The sequence below is a fragment of the Microtus pennsylvanicus genome, chromosome 22, assembly GCF_037038515.1.
Source record: "Microtus pennsylvanicus isolate mMicPen1 chromosome 22, mMicPen1.hap1, whole genome shotgun sequence".
Taxonomy (NCBI): domain Eukaryota; kingdom Metazoa; phylum Chordata; class Mammalia; order Rodentia; family Cricetidae; genus Microtus; species Microtus pennsylvanicus.
The window spans coordinates 30,020,029-30,033,931 of NC_134600.1; the positions used below are offsets into that span (position 1 = coordinate 30,020,029).

General features: G+C 34.9%; 1 protein-coding gene across 3 annotated transcripts in view; it reads left to right on the top strand.

Moving 5' to 3' along the window:
• Positions 1-13,903, top strand: part of Pclo (piccolo presynaptic cytomatrix protein) — a 270,157-nt gene that overhangs the window by 173,184 nt on the left and 83,070 nt on the right. For all 3 annotated transcript variants that reach the window (XM_075956228.1, XM_075956227.1, XM_075956229.1), the window contains exons 8-9: positions 4,712-4,848; positions 9,109-9,199. In XM_075956228.1, coding sequence (XP_075812343.1) covers positions 4,712-4,848; positions 9,109-9,199 — 228 coding nt within the window. The remainder of the gene's footprint in view (positions 1-4,711; positions 4,849-9,108; positions 9,200-13,903) is intronic.

The window sequence follows — 13,903 nt, forward strand, 5'->3', positions numbered from 1 at the left end:
CTTTAAAACTATATTTTGACGTATTTAATAAATTTTAATAAAATCACTAAGAATTGGAGCCATTGAGTAATATTGGGTTCCACTTTGTAATGAAGATGAGTGTTTGAACATCAGACGTTATGATTCTCTTGCCAAGAGCTTTTGCAACTGCTTGATGTTAGCATAACACAAAGTTTTATCATTCTCATTGAATAGATGTGTTTCATCTTCCTTTATTATGAAGATTATTGCTGACAAATTTGTACATTTACTATTATGCATTAAAAAGTTTAACTCTAATCATGACATTAAAAATAATTTTAGTATGAAATTTTTATATAAAATTCTATTTAAAACTGAAAAATATTACACTGCTTTTTCAGATGTAACTGTCTGGAGTCTAGGCCTGGGCATCTAATCCTTCCTGCAACCCTTTGGCATTTCATTGCTTTTCCTTTTTGCCCAAAGGCATCTTGCTACTTTTTTGGTTGAACAAGTACATATGACACTAGAGTTGCTTTAATTTGGAAATTCTTATAGAAATATAGAGAGAAATATAGAGATTTTAAATTATTATGTAAAGCCTATAATGTTAGATAAATAATTTGACTTATTTATCTAACATTTTTATTAAGTTTTTTTTTTAAGATAGATCCTATTCTGTAGCTCACACAGACCTGGAAATCACTATTCAGGTCACACTAGCTGAATTGATGGTGATCCCTCAATTTCAGGCCCAGACATGCTTGTTTCAAAGACATGAGCCACTGTACCCGTCTTGTATATTGGTTTATATTTGAATAGATACAGGGCTGAAGCCCTGGAAATAAACCATGTCTAAACAAATGCAAATATCACTTCGTTTGGATACTAAAAAATACTAAAATAATATGAATATTTATAATCAGAGGTTTCTTTCCTGCCCACCGGTTCCTGACTTAACATTATTTATAAATGTTTGGTCGATGGCTGAGGATAATTATTATCTAACACTTACAAGTAAATTAAACAATATCTTTTATTTATGCTTTGCCACACAATTCATGGCTTGGTAGCTCATATTCTACATGTCTTGCTTCCTCAGAGGCGGGCTGACTGGCATCTCCAGACTCCATCTTTCCTCTCCTCTTTCTCTGTCTGGATTTCCTGCTTGGCTCTATTCTGCCTTGCTATAGGCCAAAGCAGCTTTATTTATCAACCAATGAGAGCAACATATATTCAGAGTGTATAGAAAGACATCCCACAGCAAATATTCTCCCATTTGAATCTTTCTCAGTAAAAACTCACATCAAAACATGTTTTTATGAAGAAAATTTCTTTATTCTGATGTAGACACAGATTTGATTTAGAGACTGTTGGCTGAACTAAAGGGGGGGGGGGGGTCTGTGGGCCTGAGGTAAAAACCGTTTATGTTGCTTATGAAGTTCTGATCACCAAGTTTCTTTCAAACCTGGTTTTTCTCATAACAGGCTGATTGGTTGACCATTTTTATTGACAATTTATTATTTAAGTAAAACATTTCTGTCTGTCCTAGGCCAGTATTTGAAATAATCCAATTAACTTACCTGGCATTATGACATTATGTGGAAACAGTTATTGTTTTAGTCTAGTACACATCTTATTCTCATTGTATACAAGTAGAATGACCGAGAAAAGGAATGAGAAGCCATCAATGACCTTATCTATAAAAATAAATTCTCTTGGAATTATGGAGCAACTCAATACCTAAAGGATATGTACACAAAGGTGACAGTTATCTGGAAAGAATTTGACAAATAGTATTATTCCTCAGAAATGTGGCAGATTTGTAACTTGATGTTGGACATGTGAATGTTTGTAACTAGCCCAAAATGTGACATTTATTTGATTCCATACGTATAAAATTAACTAAGTATTTTTATTTCTAGATTTTGTTTATAGAAGTAATCACTGACTGAACTTTTGTTTGATGATAACATGATAAGATAGCACACATCCTATACAGTTTTGAGGCAAATAAAGATTGTGCCAAAGCAAAAAAAAAATGTACAATTGGATGGAAATTTGAGAACTAAAATATATTTTAAAATGAAGCAGACAAAATTCATTCATAAAGACTATCGATGCATAACTAGGTGAAAGGCTATAACAAATTGAATTTCATCAGTAACTTTGTTATTGCATTATACTGGGTATCTTTAGAATACATGCAAAGTAAAATGTAAAATGGTTTTCATTGTTTGTATATCATGCAAATACTTGAAGTTTTTTTTTTTTTACTTGAAGTTTTGTAGTGACAGGAAAACAAATAAAATTACTTGAATCAGCATGGAACATACATTTTACATTTTCTAAGATCTGTTTGTAATATAGTTCCACCGCAGCAGATCAAATGCAAGCAATTAGGAGCAGCTGACTCTGCATACCTGGTGCTCCATGAGGAAGACAGATGTGACCCAGGAGCAGAGTCACTCTGTCAGGTGGCTTAGATTGAGTCTATAGTCCTATCAAAGGCTGCAGATACCTTTTTTGCTCAGTTACATAGGAGACTGTTATTAGAAATAACATAAATCAAAATAAGTTATCAGAATTGGAGATAAACTGATAAAAATTGGATCAGGTGGAGGTTCTGTCATATTTGTAAAATCCAGAGACCCCTAAAACACATTTAAACTGTCGTATTTAAAATGCAATGAGGGAAGTTACATGTTCAAATGGAAGCCTGTATTATTCAGGATAACCACATGTTGAAAGCATAATTAAATTTACTTTATTTTCTATTTTATTTTATTTATTTTTGGTTTTTCGAGTCAGGGTTTCTCTGTGTGACAGTCCTAGCTGTCCTAGAATTAGCTCTTAAAGACTTGGCTAGTCTCAAACTCACAGAGTTCCACCTTACTCTGCCTCCCGAGTGCTGGGATTAAAGGCATGTACCACCATCCCTGCCCATCCTTTATTTAGGAAAAAGCAAACCCTTAAAACTGAATGATAAATATATTTAATACCTATACAAAATTATTTTCTCCTAAGTGAAGTTAACTATAATCTAGTAAATTCACTGACTGATGACTATCTGGTTTATTGTTTTATTTATCAAGCATTTGTTATACTGAATAATTTTGTAAATTTATTCACTCAGCTTCGAATTACTACTGTGGTTTAGAACAATAATTATCAAGTAGATTATGAAAAGAATATTGGATAGCTATAAAAAGGTATAAAGAGAAGTTATTTATCTAAAACTATCCTAACTATGATGTTTAACTTCTTCTTTAGATGATGACAAATCAGTCTATGTTTCACTCATTCTGTGATACTTTATTAAACACTATGCTCCAATAAGTGGGAGGAGAAAATTGAAAGAGGAGAAAATAACAAAAGAATTATAAATTTCCTCTTCAAGCAGCTGCTAGTCCAATGGGAAAATCAGCCGAGAGTATATGTAGCCACAACCCAGGCATCAACTCTAAAATGGGTGGAGCCATGCTATGCCACTCCCCATTCCATGTGCACTTGGGAGAGGTGGTGTGGCTGAGGATTGCTGGTGTGCCAGGCTACAGATGTGCAGCTGAACAGAGATGCACACACCGGCTGTCTTGTTCTACCAGCCGGTAAATGCTGGAAATGGCAGTCTCTGGAGAGATTTTTAAAGTAGACACAGGAAGCCACCTTCAACAGCATGGACAAGAGAGCTCAGTCTGTGGCATTTTAGAAGCTACCATTTAAAGAAAATAATATTGAAAGCACCATGTACCAGGTTGAGCAAGGGAACAGGCCATTTCATTGTCACTTGAGAAGCAACAATTGTTTCCAAAGGCTTTTAATTGCTGAGGGGACAAGAATATAGCCAAGGAATGCCAAGAAGTGATATATGCCTATTCAGTGTTAGCTGTTCAGTACAATTGACACTTTGCAATATGCTAAAAAAACTCAGAAAGTTCTGATTTAACTAGGTAAAAATTTTAAATTTATATTTGAATGTTTTAAATGTGATTAAAATTTCAAAATATACTATCAAGTTTTATCACAGTGGTAAGTTAGTAAAAAGTAGTTGTCAAATTCCTAAGTCAGTGCTAAAATTCAGATAATCATACTCTTATTTATATTAAAGATCCTCATATATGTATATATGTATTTTAGATATATTTTTATTATTAAGCTCTAAACTTCTTGTAGTACACATGTTTCTCACAATAACACATAGAGGATCTTAGCTTTAAATGCTTTTGTTCACTTATGATTGTCAAAGAAATGTCATATTTTTCAAAAATATATTCACTCAGGGTTGTAGCCAGAAGCCATATGCTTGACTTAACAAACGTGGAAAGTTAAGAGACACTTGCATATGCACACAGTGCATTTCCTGTTGACATCTGGTCATGCATGGTGGGTTGCAGGGTATGTTATCTATGTAGGAACTGATGGACTTCAGTTGAATGAAATTATCCTCATATACTTTTGTTTTTTTATTGTCATCTAAATTTCATTTATACTGACTTATAAATGTAACTTTGTATTGTTTTATTTACTATGAGATGTTGTGCCTATGTGTGCCTCATTTTCTTTAGATTATTCTGTTTCCCGAAACTTTGTAGATACTCTTGGAAACGGGTCTAGTTCTGACGCAGGTTATGTCTGACATGCATGCTGTGCTCCACAAGCCCAGTGCATGCTAATGCTGCAGACACTTGCTTCCCTCTATCACCTGTATCAGCTGCAGTCGAAATGTATGATGTTTCCTTGGTCTCCAAAGCCTACCACTTGCGTCGGGAGGAAACGGATTGGTTTGATAAACCCAGGGAGTCTCGCTTGGAAAATAGCCATGGTCTGGACCGGAAATTGCCGGAAAGATTGGTTCACTCTAGACCCCTCAGTCAACATCAAGAGCAGGTAAGTGAGCAGTTTTACAGTCCCCTGGAATTGTTAACAACAAGAGTCAAAATCCCAAAACAGGCGAGTCTGTTAACCAAAATAATTATCAGTCAAGTTCAAGAGTGTTTCCTTTTGGTAATTTCATGAAAATAGTACTTTGTTTTATCAGTTTGTTGCACATTGTGATGTTTCTACCAGACAACTTAAATGATTCATTCATGCAATAGATGATTATTTTATGGATATACCATCTCTGGTAATGAATGAAAAGGAAATACATGGAGCTACTTAAAGAGATTGCAAGAACATTGTGCAATATACATATGTGTAATAAAAATATTGTAAAGATTCTCTTTTCTTGTTTTTAACATATTGTTGTTTAGGACAATATTGACTAAATCTTTACATACTTTTGGGTCTTTTGCATCTTAATATGTCATTATATTGAATTGTATTTTTTGTTACTCTTAACATTGTATTTATGCTTTGATTCTCATCATAAAGATCTGGCTAGGAATTTCCACAATAATGAAACCAATATTGTTATCATTTATTGCCCTTCTGGGTTTCTGTAGCTTAGTGCTCTCTACAAGCCTGGACAAAGTTAATGGAATGTTAAATATGTTAAAGAAAATGATAACCGCTGCTATAGAAACCACAAATCTAAATTCACCTTGCAATCAAACACTCTTCTATGAATACTCAAGAGTTCTTTAACTAAATTGTTACATAATGTTGTCTGAGAATACATGGAGGTAATCTGTATCTATTCCAATGAATTTGAAAATCTGTTCTATTCTATTTAGAAAGACAAAATACATGTATTGCAAATAACATTTTGTTTTAAGATTTCTGATACTGACATGTGTAGCTGAGTAAATCTGAGGACACAGTACCATTTTAAATATGTACTTACAGACTAGTGTAATGTAAGAAAATAAAGAAGAGGTTTATTGAAGATCATTTCATAAAATTCTAGCTAGTTCAACAAACAGAAGGATGAAGATCCATGTTAAATGAACATAACAATCATAATGTAATTTATCGCTGATAGAAGTCTTACATTTGCAAAAATGAATTTGAATTCGTATCAATTAAACTATAAAACATTATGTAATGATGAAATCATAAAGTTATAAGATACTGTAAAGTGAACAGCCATACGAGTACCCCAGTAGCTGAGACAGAGAGCATGGCTTGCCACAGAAACCTTCACACCCCTTGTGAATCACAGCCTCTCCTTCAACAAGTAGCAGACATACTTATTTTTATGTTAATAATTTCTTTGCTTTTCTTTATACATTTCTAAGTGGATTCTATATAGGAGATAACATGTGCCTTAAATATATAGCATTCAAAGTTTAATTACATGTTAAGTTTATGCTTTCCTGCGTTGATATTTGTCTTCAAATACTGTTTTCTCCTTTAAATCAAGAACTTTATTTTGGTCTAAAAGCATTCTCATTTTATTTTCTTCTTTGCATGTCTGGTAATAAAAGGTAATACTGAGCTCTTGATACCAATAAACAAAGATGCTATTACTTGAAACATACACAACATGAATTTATTCTCACAAAATGCTCTGGGGGAAAGAGGATAAAATCCAACTGACTAATTCAAACATGAATTTGTCTTCTATAAAAATTTGTATACAAAACCCTACATAGATACAGGACTATTTCTGGAAAAAAAAAGTATTCGATTTATAATCATATTAACTACAAATTCACCAATGCAGCATTTTTTTCCTTCCAAATATGTACATTTTAATACTTGTACTATTCAAGGGAAATCTAAATGTTCTTTGTGAAACAAACAGATCATGCAATCCTATTTACTTTTAAGGTTTTTCTATATAAAGAGGATTGATATTCTTTGATGATGTTTGCTAAAAATAAGTCACCATTTGTTGTCTCTAACAATATGCCCCCACTGTCCAGTAAAGCTCATGTCATCGGCAAACCCCGTGGAGCTCCTGCCATATATATATATATATATATATATATATATATATATATATATATATATATATATATATATATATACATATATATACGTGTATATATATATATATATATATATATATATATATATATATATATATATATATTCTTCTGAAGGGACCATACCTTTTCTTTCATTTGTAGGTAAACTCTCTGTTTTCTTTCCCTAGACCCCAGTCACTTTGGTAAGCATACTGTTCATTCAGATTGTCATCAATAAGCCCCCTCCTGCCATAGAGCATCTATGAAACTACCAATGCTATCTTGCTACAAAGCTAGAGAAAGTCTCTTTTCCTAGTGCTTTGGTATAACTATGTCTTATGTCTTTGATTATGATACAACACAAGAGCTGTCTGCCCTACATACCCTGACATGTAGGTGCGCAGTGTCCAGTACAGTGTGGGGAAACAGGCAGACATCTGTTCTCTATAACAAGCATTTATGCTATTCAAAGTGGACGTGTAAATAAAAATTATACTAATGCAAATGTAATTACTTCATAAATATGTAGACTCATCCCATAAAAATATTTTTGGTTAGGAAAGAACAATGCATTTTCTGGTATCTATGCAGGTGACAATCTTGATGATGTAGAATCATCAGGAGATGGTGGTGGCCGAGTCCAGCACCTTGGTGGATCACTTACCCTCCGGTTTCCCTGGGCATGCTCTTGATAATATTGGTACAAGAACAACAAACAGCTGCCCCGTAAGCCTATTTGTCAGAGGCTCTGTCAATATTTGCCTGCAATTGTGATTCTGCTCTCTATTGACTCGTATATAGCAATCATAACTATAAAATTTAATATTTTACTAAGTGAACTCATGATGCTGGTTGCAAAGTCTTAAAATTTGTAGAATTGTGTGGAGATATTCTAAGGAAACAACAGTGGAAATGAAGATGTTCAGAATCCCAACATCACAGATACCGGTTAAAATGTGATAATAATTCACTGACAAAACTATCATGGCCACACTAAAACCCTGCCTGTTCTTGAGAACTGCAGTTTATGCATTGTGAAATTTTATCTAGAGAATAAACATAGAAAACAGAAAGAAACCCTAAATGCAAAATAGTGTCGCCTTAGTTTATTTTTGAATAAATGCCTTAAATTGTCATTAAATCTTTATAAGGTCATAAAATCGCCAAAATAAGGTTGAGGTGGCATACACTAATTTTAAGGAATAATCTCAACAACAGGACACCCAAGAGGAGTCCCCGTGCGTGCCCAGTATTGACAGTGTAGCAGAAACCAGAGGTCTCAATCAATTCTTTGCAATGAACACTTGCAAGTAAAGATAAATGGACAACGGGACTTTACTGTGACCCACTGTGTCACATTACAGCCTCCATGTCGAGATTTTTTTCTTTTTCTCTATTTTTCTCCTTTTCCTCTTAATTTTTTTTATTTTGTTGGGGATGCGGGAGCTGAGCGTGGATGTGAAAGGATGGGTAATGAATGGGATCTAAATATATGATGTAACAGACACACCGAGTAAATTTAAAAACAAACAGTTAAACCTAAAAACATTTAAAAGGAAAGTCCAGTCGCGTGATAGTTTGGGAACCACAGACACAACAGCAGCTTCAGCGCTGCCCCTGCTTCAGGAGGGGCTCTTGTAGCAACAAGAAATCTCCCCACCAGTCACAGAACTTTCGAATAGAAGGACAGAACCAGGGAGCATTTGAATGAACAAAGTCTTTATTCATTTCAACAGAACTATTCTGAACATGGATGTAATAGATCTTCTCAGTAAAATTTTCACAATAAATTTCAGCACCTTAAATATGTCACAGACCCAAGTATGGTGTCAGGGATCTGACGGGAAGGGAGGGATGTCTCTGAGATTTCTCCACTAGTTTCATTTAATTACTTAAAGTTAACAATGCCTTTCCATTTCCCGACTTTCAAGTGTGAAATCAAGAGCTGGAATTTCTCAAATATAAATTATTCATTGTCATCGATAATAAGTACCTATCACTGTCATCTGAAACATCCTTCAAAAACAGATATACATGCTCATTGATTTCCCAAATACGACAAGTCAGTCCTCAGGAGAGATGGGTTGTAAAGGAAACACCATAGTGAACTCAGAAACTAACTTAAGCAGTATGCAGTGTGAGTGTAAAGACTTCAGTTGCCATCAGCCAAGAATCATCTGGTATATTCTCATTGATTTAATTGGTATGCTTTGAATTGAACAAGTGTACGTCTGCATAATGTATTTCAAGGGTTTTTATAACTTATTTTTACCAAATCCCTTCTATGGCCTAGATTCTGCAAATGAATGGCAAGACGATGCATTACATCTTTCCTCATGCAAGAGTAAAAATAGCCAGAGACTCGAAGGATCACACAGTTTCAGGTAAAGCAAACTGAACTCTCTGGTCATTTCTAATTCTAATGTCATATTGACATACATATTTATTTTTCAGCTTGAATGACTCGTTAAATTTTAGAAAGCAACCATTTATATCTGTTTTATAGCGCATTTCCAAAAATAGCAGACTATTCATTTGAATACAAAAAGCATTAATGACATGGTTTGTGCATGAAGAGTCACTCGAGTGGTACAGATCCTATGTTCATTTTCTGCATTTCTAACAGTGCGTGATTTGGCGGTGCTCATAATTACTGCTTCAGGAAGTATCATGGTCACCGCATTATGGTGTGGTTTGCTCTCTTGAATGCAATGGCTGCTGAGGACAGAGAAAATAGAGGCTTAGGATCTTAGGATCAGATTTTTCTGTATTTGTCCAAGGTGAACACTGACAATCGTGCTAAGCCATCAGATTGCTTGTGTCTATTTATAGATCAAAGCTGATAATGGACTTTGTAAGCTTCTTATTTGGAATAATTTTGGACTCAAGAAAATGGCTCAAAAAGCAATATCTGGTTTTTGCCCAGTTTTCCTAATGTTGACATAAATCTAGCATCAAACAAAAAAAAAATCAACATGGTCACATATTACTAAGACAGCTGTAAGTCTTACTCAGATTGTGAGTTTCTTCACTTATCAATTATTTTATCTATTGCGTCAAGATACAATCTAGATCTCACCTTTTATTTCATTGTCATGGTTCCTACGTCACTTCCAGCATAATCGTTTTTGTATTTCTTTTATTTCCTGAGCCAGAAAGGCTTAAAATTTATTAAATCTTTACATTAAAAATGAGATTTTCATTATTGGAAGTGTGAGATAAAATAAATTTTCAAGTTGATGAAATAATATACCCTGGTTATTTCTTGTATTCGTTCTCAATTACTGTGCACTACCTGTGTTTCAGGTCCACTCCATATAAACAGAAAATTATGGTAAATTTTTAAAGACATTGTTGTGCTCTTTGTATGAGAGTTTGATCGAGTGTGCACACACCTCTTTCACTTTGTTTCCATGATGACTTGGGAAGGCAATTGTCTCCTCAGCTGCAATTGTGTTGGGGATTTGGAAGCATGGTTGTGCACTGAGGGATGGTCTGCTCTCTGTTGCCACAGATACGCATCACTTAGAAATCTAGCATTATTTTCCTGGTAAAATGGGTGTTTTTGCTTGTACCAAAGAAAGATACTTCAAATATATATATATATATATATATATATATATATATATATATATATATATATATAGTTATTCAGATTGAAAATACAAGGAAAATATTTAAATCCCAAGTTTTCCATCGATTCATTCTTATAAAATGCATTTTAGAGGCACTGGATCTGAGTGGAAATTTCAAGTGTGTGTTTTATTATATTATTATTAATTACAATCATCATCATAATTACCAATATTGTTTCATCAAGGTATAGTTTAAATATTACAAATATCCTTTGTTAATATTCAGGTCAATAGTTTTAATAAACTTACAGAATTGTATGACCATTCCACAGTTCTGTTTTCAAATTTTCCACTATCATAAATTTTTCTAGAAATTGCTCATCTAAACTTTTTATGTCTGTTGAGAAAGTCCACGTTTATTGGACTTTCTCATGAGAAAGTCCACGTTTACTGTATGACTCTGTCAGCTTACCTTTTAAAAGCATTACTTGTGAACAGAATCAAATAATATATTTTAGTACCTGAATTTTCACTTTTCGAAGTTTTAGATTACTCTTTGTTAAACATACATCAGTCATATGTTCCTCTATGTTCCTAAATATATTCCATTCTTTTAATGCTCTACATTTCATTTAATTTATTGGGTTTTTCTTAGGTTTTAAAAATATTTAAACATAAGTTTTAGTATATATCTATGATAGTTCTGCTGCATCGTTTTCTGGATGTACAGCTACCCTGTACACTTTCTGTTCAGCTTTTTTATTCATTCTTCTCTAATAGTTTACATCCCAACAAAAGTGTGCCCCACCTCCTCTTCTCTCAGTTCTTCCCTAAAATCCCTTCTCCCCAAGAACTGTTGTTCCTCCATTTCTCTTCATAAATGGGCTATCAGAGATATCAACCAAACATGACATAATCATATCCAGGCTGGATCAGGCAAACCGGTAAGAGGAAAAGGGTCCCGAGAGCATGCAAAAGAGTCCGAGACAGCCCCACTCCTACTGTTCGGAGACCCATAAAACCAACAAGCTACTCAGCTATATATATAGAAGACCAAGATAAGGCCCATGCAGGATTCCTGGTTATTGGTTCAGTCTCTGTGAGCCCCTATGAGCCCAGGTTAATTGATTCTGTGGACTGTGTTCTTGTAGTATCATTGACCCCTCTGTTTCCTACAGTCTGTCCTCATCTTCTGCCGCAGGATTCCCTGAGTTCTGCATAACATTTGGCTGCTGGTCTCTGCATCTGCCCCCATCAGTTGCTAGATGAAGCCTCTCTGATGACAACTATGCTAGATTCTGGTCTGCAAGTATAGCAGAATGTCATTAGTAATATTTTCACTGACATTTTTTTTTGCCAGTTGTGTTTAGTGAAATGACCCTCCCCCCCCCCAATTTCAGTTGTCCCTCTCAAGGACTCTCTGGCTTCCTAAAGTTGGTTTTAAGGCTATTTTCTTGTACTTCAGCTGTGTTGGAATATTTGTGGATTGCTATAGTAGGATATCTGGGCTCTGGTGGTGCGATAATGACCTAGCTGTTGTTGAATGTGTTCTTACACTAGAATCTAGATTTCTGGGTTTGGGATGAATGCAGATGTAGGTGCTGATTTCTCAGTTTGTGTTTGTTGGATGTGTGTTTTGTTCCTTGTTTCTCTTTCCTGATTGGCCCTCTGGTCTTTGTTGTCTGTATTTCTGCTGGCCAGTTTGACCTCTGGTTCAGCAGGAAGTCTCCATGAGAGTTGCAGCTAGAATAGCTTTTGGTTCATCAGGGGCCCCTGTTCTTCCTAGTGGTTATAGCATGCACCTGAAGAGCAGATAAGAGCCCATGTAGAGGGAAAAGGCACAGTCTCTGAAAAATTTTCTTAAGAAGCTATATAATCATTTCTCATATTGATCTTGTCTTATTCCCTCAATCAATGGTAGGTTCCCTTGTCATTGTCCTTGCTGACAGTTGTCATAGGAAGTGACTGTCCACACAGAGGCCATGGTCAGGTGACCATCCACACAGAGGCCCTGGTGAGGTGACTATCTACACAGAGGGCCTGGTGAGGTGACTATCCACACAGATGGCCTGGTGAGGTGACCGTCCACACAGAAGCCATGGTGAGGTGACTGTCCGCACAGAGTCCATGGTGAGGTGACCATCCTCACAAAGTCCTGATCAAGTGACTGTCCACACAGAGGCCCTGGTGAGGTGACTGTCCACAAGAGGCTATGGTGAGATGACCGTCCACACAGAGGACCTGGTCAGGTGACTGTCCACTAAGAAGCCCTGGTGAACTGAGGACCAAGCATGCTGTTTCTTATTGGGTTGTTTGCCACCTAAGTTGTAAAAGTTTTTATATGTTAAATCTCAACATCTTTGTAGAGTATGTATCTTCCTGCATTTATTTTTGGTTTGTTTTTTGTCCATCTGTGTTTTTTGAGATTATAAATTCATTACATGGATTCCTTTCCTTTCCTCCCTCCAAACCCTTCCATATATCCTTCCCCATCATCATTTAAATTCATGCCTTCTCTCTTCATCAATTGCCATTGAATTCATATATACATTTCTGTACATATATTATATTGTGCATATATAATATCATGCACCTGCATATATAAATATACGAATATATGTCTATATGTGTATTCCTAAATATTGAAAACTGTGGCAGCTACTATAGAAATCAGTATTGAAAATTCTCAAAAAGCTAAAAATAAATCTACCATTTGACACAGCTATACCACTCATTAACTTATGCCCAAAGGACTTGACATCCTCCTTCACAGATGTCCGCTCAGTGTGATAGGGGTTGTGCTGAAAACACAGATCAAACATAAAACTGCTTCCTAAAAACACAGAAATTTCCAGTCCGTGAATATGCAACATCTCATTTATTTAGGTTTCCTATACAACTTCTCACTATTATTTTTATTTCTTGTCTATAAAATTTCTCGTCTACTAAATGTGTTTAATTTTTTTATTCTGTTTGAGCTAATTGTGAAGAGTTTTCTTAATTGTTATTTTGAAAATCTGTTGACATGATGTAGAAATTGATATTTGGCCTCACACATTTACTCTTCTTATGATTTTAATTTAATACTCATGATTTCGTACATGCAAAATTATGCCATCTGCCAATAAAGTATTTACTATTCCTATTTCAATTAGCATGTTCAGTGTTTGGTAGCACTACGCAGAATTTTCTGTGTGATCCTGAATACAGTAGTTAGGGCAGGCATCCTTGTTCTACCCTGACATCTAAGGAACACATTTATTCTTTCACAATGACAATGTTACAAATAGAAAATGTGCAAGCATCTTCCTATTTTTACCTTGGGATTTTTGTTTGTTTTCTATTTGTTTTTCTGTCGTTTTGTCTTGTGTTGTATGAGAGAGGGTCTTATGTAACTATGGCTTGCCTTGAACTCACTGGGTAGTTGGAGGATGGTCTCCTGTCCCTATTGTACTAGGACAATAGGAACATACCATACCTATATGAATTATACCTGAGTCTTCACTTCTAGTT